Source organism: Odocoileus virginianus, chromosome 4 (assembly GCF_023699985.2).
Source record: "Odocoileus virginianus isolate 20LAN1187 ecotype Illinois chromosome 4, Ovbor_1.2, whole genome shotgun sequence".
In the NCBI taxonomy this organism is placed as follows: domain Eukaryota; kingdom Metazoa; phylum Chordata; class Mammalia; order Artiodactyla; family Cervidae; genus Odocoileus; species Odocoileus virginianus.
The window spans coordinates 82021894-82030620 of NC_069677.1; the positions used below are offsets into that span (position 1 = coordinate 82021894).

At 43.1% G+C, this 8727-nt stretch overlaps 1 protein-coding gene across 1 annotated transcript in view; it reads right to left on the reverse strand.

Moving 5' to 3' along the window:
- DNMT3L (DNA methyltransferase 3 like) overlaps nucleotides 1–8331 on the reverse strand; it is a 36995-nt gene extending 28664 nt beyond the window's left edge. Inside the window, exon 1 of the mRNA XM_020883571.2 lies at nucleotides 8258–8331. Coding sequence (XP_020739230.2) covers nucleotides 8258–8331 — 74 coding nt within the window. The remainder of the gene's footprint in view (nucleotides 1–8257) is intronic.
- Between the last annotated feature and the right edge of the window lie 396 nt (nucleotides 8332–8727).

Below are 8727 nucleotides of genomic sequence, written 5' to 3' on the forward strand. Positions count from 1 at the left end.
AAATAAATGCTTCCTGTGGGTCAAGGAGTCACATTCACATCACTCCCAGGGCTCCTTCATGTTCCGGCTGCCGTGGGCATGGGCCAAGCTGGGCGTGTCTGCCCGGTCCTTGTCCACCTGCCACCCTCACCCCTGCCCCCACCTGCACCCCTGGGATACAGGGAAGTGTGTGCTCTCTGTCTTCTTGCTGACACCTTTTATTCAAAGGAGGACATGAAGAAACCCTAGAACCTTCTGTCGTGGCAATACCACCTGAGCTGGGGGGCACTGGCTGGACAAGTGTGCGCCTAATCCAGACTTGAAAACAGCTGTGTCACATGCCTTCTCTCCATTGTCAAGAGATGTGTAGTTATTCAGAGAGTCCTTCCTGGCTTCACTGACCCTATAAACTTGGCTTTGTTGGACTATATGTTTAGACTACATAGACTAAATATATACTATAGACTAGACTAGACTATACTAGACATATACTATATACTAGACATATATAGACATATATATTAGACATATACTATAGACATAGACTATATGTTTTTTTTAAAAAAAAAGAAGAAAAGAGGGATATAATTAAGCACCCACCTCAAGAACCTGTAAGAAGGAGAGCAGAATGAACCCAAAGCAAGCAGAAGGAATAGAATGGTAAAGATAAGAGCAGAAATCAATAAAATTGAAAATGGAAAAACAATAGGGAAAACCAATGAAATGAAGAACTGGTTCTTTGGGATTTTTTTTTTTAAACCAACAAACTTCCAGAAAAACTAACCAAAAAAGAGATAGAGAAGACATAAATTTCCAGTCTTTACAGTCACTACAGACTCTAAGGACAGCAAAAGGGAAATGAGGGGAGATTATGAACAACTGTGCATTCATAAATTTGACAACTTACATGAAATGAACCAATTCCTAAAACAGCACAACCTGCCACAACTTACCTGTAGAAAATAATTGGAACAGCCTGTAACTATTAAGGAGATTAAGTTCTTAACTTATCCCTTCCCCTAAATCTCAAAACCCAGATGGTTTCATTGGGGTTTCTATCAAACAGTTAAAAAAGTATTAACACTAATTCTCCATATCTCTTCCAGAAAAACAAGGATGGAATATTCCCTGATTCATTGTATGAAGTTAACATCATCCTAATGCCAAAACCAAACAGTCAAAAAAAGAAAACTATAGGTCAATATATTAATACTTTGTGAATATAAATACAGAAATCCTTAACAAAATTTTGGAAAATTAGATTCAATAAGATATACTATGGCCAAGTGGAGTCTATCCCAGGGATTCAAGGGTGATTCAAAATTCAAAAAAATCAATCCATGTAACTTACCATATATAACAGGCTAATGACAAAAAATCATCTGGTCATATCAATCAGTCCCAAAAAGGCATTTAACAAAACTTAATACCCATTCATGATTAAAAAAAAAAAAAAAAAAAACCTCTCATAAGCATAGGAATGGAAGGGACTTCCTGAACATGATAAAGAACATCACAAATAACCTACAGCTTTCCCTCTAGGGTTGGGAACAAGGCAAGGACATCTACTTTCCTGATTTTTATTCAGCATAGTTTTGGAAGTTCTGGCCTGGGCAGTAAGGCAAAAAAAGGGAGCAAAAGGCATACAGACTGGGAAGGAAGACATCAAATGATTCCTATTTATAGATGACACAGTTTTCTTTGTAGAAATCTCAAAGATTCTGTAACGAAACAAAACACTCCTAGAACAAATGAATCCAGCAAGCCTGCAGGATATAACATGAACACTCAAAAAAGAAAAAAAAAATCACTGATATTTATAAATACTAACAATGAATATCAGTTCAATTCAGTTCAGTTCAGTCGCTCAGTCGTGTCCGACTCTTTGTGACCCCATGAATCGCAGCACGCCAGGACTCCCTGTCTATCACCAACTCCCGGAGTTTACCCAAACCCATGTCCATCGAGTCGGTGATGCCATCCAGCCATCTCACCCTCTGTCATCCCCTTCTCCTCCTACACCCAATCCCTCCCAGCATCAGGGTCTTTTCCAATGAGTCAACTCTTCGAATGAGGTGGCCAAACTATTGGAGTTTCAGCTTCAGCATCAGTCCTTCCAATGAATATAGAGACACCAAAATTAAAATTAAAGGCACAAAACTATGTATACTTGCTCAAAAAAATTAAATCTTAGGTGTAAATATAACAAAACAGGTATAGAACTTTTTGAAACTACAACTTTTTGAAAGTTTTTGAAAACTACAAGACACGCATGCAAGAAATTAATGAAGTCCTGAATAAATGGAGAAACAGGCATTCATGAATTGGAAGACTCAATAAGTATATCAGTTTCCCCCCAAGTTGTAATTTCTACAACATCCCAGCAAGAATTTTGTAGATAGAGACAAGATTATTCTAAATCTTGCATGGAAAATCAAAGGAACTAGAGAATAGCTAAAACTATTTTGAAAAAGAATACAATTGGAGGAGTTGGCCTACTGGCTTTCAAGATTTATCATATATTAAGAGTTACAGTCAGTTCACCTCAGTCACTCAGTTGTGTCCAACTCTGTGACTCCATGGACTGCAGCACGCCAGACTTCCTTGTCCATCACCAGCTCCCAGAACTTGCTCAAACTCATGTCCATTGAGTCGGTGATGCCATCCAACTATCTCATCCTCTTTCGTTCCCTTCTCCTCCTGCCTTCAATCTTTCCCAGCGTCAGGGTCTTTTCCAATGAGTCAGTTCTTCACATCATTGGAGCTTCAGCTTAAGCATCAGTCCTTTCAATGAATATTCAGGACTGACTCCCTTTAGGATTGACTGGTTTGATCTCCTTGTAGTCCAAGGGACTCTCAAGAGTCTTCTCCAACACCACAGTTCAAAAGCATCAGTTCTATGGTGCTCAGCTTTCTATATAGTCCAATTCTCACATCCATACATGACTATTGGAAAAAGCTTAGCTTTGACTAGATGGACCTTTGTTGGCAAAGTAATGTCTGTGCTTTTTAATATGCAGTCTAGGTTGGCCATAGCTTTTCTTCCAAGGTACAAGCATCTTCTAATTTCATGGCTGCATTCACCATCTGCAGTGATTTTGGAGCCCAAGGAAATAAAGTCTGTCACTGTTTCCATTGTTTCCCCATCTATTTACCATGAAGTGATGGGACTGAATGCCATGTTTTTTGAATGTTGAGTTTTAAGTCAGGTTTTTCACTCTCCTCTTTCACTTTCATCAAGAGGCTCTTTAGTTACTCTTTGCTTTCTGCCATAAGGGTGCTGTCATCTACATATCTGAGGTTATTGACATATCTCCTAGAAATCTTGATTCTAGCTTGTGCTTCATCCAGCCTGGCATTTCACATGATATACTCTGCATATAAGTTAAATAAGCAGAGTGACAATATACAGCCTTGTTGTACTCCTTTCCCAATTTGGAACCAGTCTGTTGTTGCATGTCCAGTTCTAACTGCTACTTCTTGACCTGCATATAGATTTCTCAGGAGGCAGGTAAGGTGGTCTGGTATTCCCATCTCTTGAAGAATTTTCCACAGTTTTTTTGTGATCCACACAGTCAAAGGCTTTGGCATAGTCAATGAAGCAGAAGTAGATGTTTTTCTGGAATTCTGCTTTTTCTATGATCCAGTGGATGTTGGCAATTTGATCTCTGGTTCTTCTGCCTTTTCTAAATCCAGCTTGAACATCTGGAAGTTCTCAGTTCATGTACTATTGAAGCCTAGCTTGGAGAATTTTCAGCCTTACCTTGCTAGCATGTGAGATGAGTGCAATTGTGTGGTAGTTTGAACATTTTTTGGCATTGCCTTTCTTTGGGATTGGAATGAAAACTGACTTTTTCCAGTCTTGTGGCCACTGCTGAGTTTTCCAAATTTGCTGGCATATTGAGTGCAACACTTTCACAGCATCATCTTTTAGGATTTGAAATAGCTCAACTGGAATTCCATCACCTTCACTAGCTTTGTTCATAATGATGCTTCCTAAGGCCCACCCCAGGATGTCTGGTTCTAGGTGAGTGATCACACCATCATGATTATCTGGGTCATGGAGATCTTTTTTGTACAGTTCTTCTGTGTGTTCTTGCCACCTCTTCTTAGTATCTTCTGCTTCTGTTAGATCCATGCCATTTTTGTCCTTTATTGTGCCCATCTTTGCATGAAATGTTCCCTTGGTACCTCTAATTTTCTTGAAGAGATCTCTCATCTATCCCATTCTATTGTTTTCCTCTATTTCTTTGCACTGATCACTGAGAAGGGTTTTCTTATCTCTCCTTGCTGTTCTTTGGAACTCTGAATTCAGATGGATATATCTTTCCTTTTGCCTTTTGCTTCTCTTCTTTTCGCAACTATTTGTAAGTCCTCCTCAGACTATCATCTTGCTTTTTTTGCATTTCTTTTTCTTGGGGGTGGTTTTGATCATGGCCTCCTGTACAATGTTATGAACCTCCATCCATAGTTCTTCAGACACTCTGTCTATCAGATCTAATGCCTTGAATCGACTTGTCACTTCCCCTATATAATCGTTAGGGATTTGATTTAGGTCATACCTGAATGGTCTAGTGGTTTTCCCTACTTTCTTCAATTTAAGTCTGAATTTGGCAACAAGGAGTTCATGATCGGAGCTATAGGTCAGCTCCTGGTCTTGTTTCTGCTGACTGTGTATAGCTTGTCTATCTTTGGCTGCAATGAATATAATCAGTCTGATTTTGGTATTGACCATCTGGTGATGCCCATATGTAGAGTCATCTCTTTGTTGTTGGAAGAGAGTGTTTGCTATGACCAGTGCATTCTCTTGGCAAAACTCTGTTAGCCTTTGCCCTGCTTCATTTTGTACTCCAAAGCCAAAGTTGTTTGTTACTCCAGGTATCTCTTGACTTTCTACATTTGCGTTCCAGTCCCATATGATGAAAAGGACATCTTTTTTTGGTGTTAGTTCTAGAAGGTCTAGAAGAGTTGGACATGACTGAACAACTGAACCGAACTAAACTAGAAGGTCTTGTAAGTCTTCATAGAACTGTCCAACTTCAGCCTCTTCAGCATTAGTGGTTGGGTCATAGACTTGGATTACTGTGATATTAAATGGTTTGGAAATGAACAGAGATCATTCTATCATTTTTGAGGTTGCACCAAGGTATGCTTTTTGGACTTTTTTGTTGGCTATGAGGGCTACTCCATTTCTTCCAAGGGATTCTTGTCACCAATAGTAGATGTAACGGTCATCTGAATTAAATTCGCCCATTCTGATGCATTTTAGTTCACTGATTCCTAAAATGTCAATGTTCACTCTTGCCATCTCCTACTTGACCACTTCCAATTTGCCTTGATTCATGGACCTAACATTCCAGGTTCCTATGCAATATTGCTCTTTACAGCATCGGACTTTACTTCCATCACCAGTCACATTCACAACTGGGCATTGCTTTTGCTTTGGGTCTGCTTCTTCATTCTTTCTGAAGTTATTTCTCCACTCTTCTCCAGTAGCATATTGGGCACTTATCAACCTGGGGAGTTCATCTTTCAATGTCATATCTTTTTCCTTTTTCATATTGTACATGGGATTCTCAAGGAAGAATGCTGAAGTGGTTTGCCATTCCCTTCTCCAGTGGACCACATTTTGTCAGAACTCTCCACCATGACCCATCCATCTTTGGTGGCCCTACATGGCATGGCTCATAGTTTCACTGAGTTAGACAAGGCTGTTTTCTATGTGATTAGTTTGATTAGTTTTCTGTGACTGTGGTTTTAATTCTGTATGCCCTCTGATTAATAAGCAAAAGAGGCTTGTGGAAGCTTCCTGATAGGAGGAACTGGCTGTGGGGGAATCTGGGTCTTGTTCTGATGGGCTGGGCCATGCTCAGTAAATCTTTAATCTAATTTTCTATCAATGGGTGGAGCTGTGTTCCCTCCCTGTAGTTTGGCCTACTTCAAAAGGACTTACAGTAGTCAACTATTTGGGGTATGGATGGATGGACAGACACAGAGATGAATGGAACAGAATACAGAGCCCAGAAATAGGTCCACACAAATATGTCCAATTGATTTTTTTTAATTAAATAATTTTTATTTTGCTAAAATATATATAACCACTTGAGAGTTTAAAATTCAGGAGCAATTAATACATCACAGTGTTGTATTAATCATCACCATTGTCTATTTTCAGAACTTTTTCATCACCCAATATAGAAACTGCATATTATTAAGCTTTAGTCTTCCTTCCTACCCCACCTCACACCCTGGAAATCTGCTTTCTGTCTCTATGAATTTGCCTCTTCTGAGTATTTCACATGTGTGAAATCATACACTAGGTGGCCTCCTACGTCTGGCTTATTTCACTTAGTGTAGGATTCTCAAAGTTCACACATGTTGCAACTGAGTAATGTTTTATTGTATGAATGAACCCCACTTTATCCATTCTTCTGTAGATGGACATCTGAGTTGTTTCCGTACTTCGGCTGTTGTGAATAGTGCTGTTATAAACATTTGTGTACAAACTTTTTTTTGAGTATCTGTTTTTGACTCTTTTGGGTGTACACCTAGGAGTGGAATTTGGGTCATACAGTAGTGCTATGTTGAACTCATTAGAAAGTGAAAGCATTAGTTACTCAGTCATGTCCAACTCTTTGCAACTCCAAGGACTGTGGCCCACCAGGCTACTCTGTCCATGGAATTCTCCAGGCAAGAATACTGGAGTAGCTACCCATTTCCTTCTCTAGGGGATCTCCCGATCCAGGGAGCAAATCCAGGTCTCGTGCATTGCAGATTCTTTACCATCTAAGCTACTTGGGAAGCCCTGGACTCATTAAGGAGATGCCAAAGTTACTTACAGAGTGGCTGCTCCATTTTACACTCCCACTGTGAATGTGTGAGGGCTGCAATTTCTCCACATCTTCTCTAGCATTTGATATTTTCTGTTTTTGATACCAGCCATCCTTGTGGGGGTGAAGTGGTATCTCACTTGGCTTTAATAAGCATTTTTGGAATGAATAACAGTGTTGAACAGCTTTTCTCAGGAAGACGGGCCCAGAGAAGGCCACACAGCTAGCTGGAGGACAAGAGGGTCCTAAAGTCCTGGTAGAGAGTCAGCAGGAGCCCCACCTCCCAGGAAGTCCTCAGGGAGCAGGCCCAGGGCCCCTCCTGCGCTGATCCTCTAGCTGAGCCTGGGCTGGCATTCTGAGGCCCCTGAGATCATCTCAGTCCAGGATTCCTGACCTCTGGGACCCCATCCCTTTTGGGGGAGCCACACAGACTTCTCTGGTGCCTCAGATGGTAAAGACTCTGCCTGCCATGCAGGAGACCCAGGTTCAATCCCTGGGTTGGGGAGGTCCTCTGGAGAAGGAAATGGCAACCAACTCTAGTATTCTTGCCTGGAAAATCTCATGGACCAGGGAGCCTGGTAGGCTACAGTCCATGGGGGTCTCAAAAGAGTCAGATATGACTGAGCAACTAAAACACACACAGACTGAAGCTTCTGTCTGGGGCAAGAGGATAAGATTGCAGTGTCCAGGCTTGCTTGAGGGGCCAAGGCCAAGCAGCCAAGGGGCAGGGGCCCCTTCCATCCCCATCCCACCAATGGGACCTCCTTCTCCCCGACTTCTGGGCATGTCACACAGGGAGCACTTCCTCCTCCTTGTTCCTGGGAGGGTCTGGCATGACCTGGGCACCCAACCAGTGTCCTGAGTGCTGGACACCATCCGCCCAAGGCCATCTACTAGTTGTATGACTTTGGTCAAATTCCCTGGGATCAATCCCTGGGTTGGGAGGATCCCCTGAAGGAGGGCATGGCAGCCCACTCCAATTTTCTTGCTTGGAGAATTCCATGGACAGAAGAGCCTGGTGGACTACTGTCCATGGGGTCACAGAGTTGAACACAACTGAGCACACAGCTGCTTAACTTCTCTGTGCCTCAGTCTCCCAGTCTATGGAATGGGGCTGATAACAATGCTGATTGAATGGAGCAGTTCTGAGATTAGGTGAGGGCAGGTGCCAGGTACTCAGATCAAGGCTGGTGCACGGTGGGGCTGGGGTGTCTGTTACGTAGCATCATCCAGATGTGGGCCACTGCCTGGAGGAGGAGCTGAGGCTCAGGCCTCCAGGCAAGTGACCTGGCTGGAGACAGGACAGGCCCTCCCTGGGCCCTTCTCTGGTTGCCCAGGCCACCTCCAAACACCCCAGGTCGCTCTGGGTTGCTGGCAGGTAAGGGGCTGCTGTGGAAACTCCCGGTGCAGTGGAAAGTCCAAAACTCTACAGGAGTCTGTGTGCTAACCTCCAAGCCAGCGGCCAGGCAACGCCCAAAGCAGCCAGGCCAGCCTGACGACGCAGAGCCACCTGCAAGGGCATTGGGGCTTTAAAAAGTGAAGTGAAGACTTTAGTCTTCTTGGCAGTTTGTAAATTTCCCTTGAACAGTTGGCTTGTGGCTAAGGCATCCCCCAATGACCACTCAGCCCCCCAAGGAGAAAATCCACCAGGTGCAAAGTGATACTGGAAGACCACGATGCTGAAAGGGGGAGGCCCTCTGGGCCGATCACCCCAAGGCCACAAACATGGCTCCCTGGCATCCCGGTGCCTCTGTGTGTGAATTTGGGGGCAACTTAGGACACGCAACCCAAGCCCCACACCTCCACGTCCACACCCACAGCAGCCACTGGGCTCAGTGCCCCAGAGGTGGGCAGCACCAGGGCCCTGCTCCCAGGTCAGTTCCCAGAACATTACACAGGAGAGCTGGCCCAAGAGAGC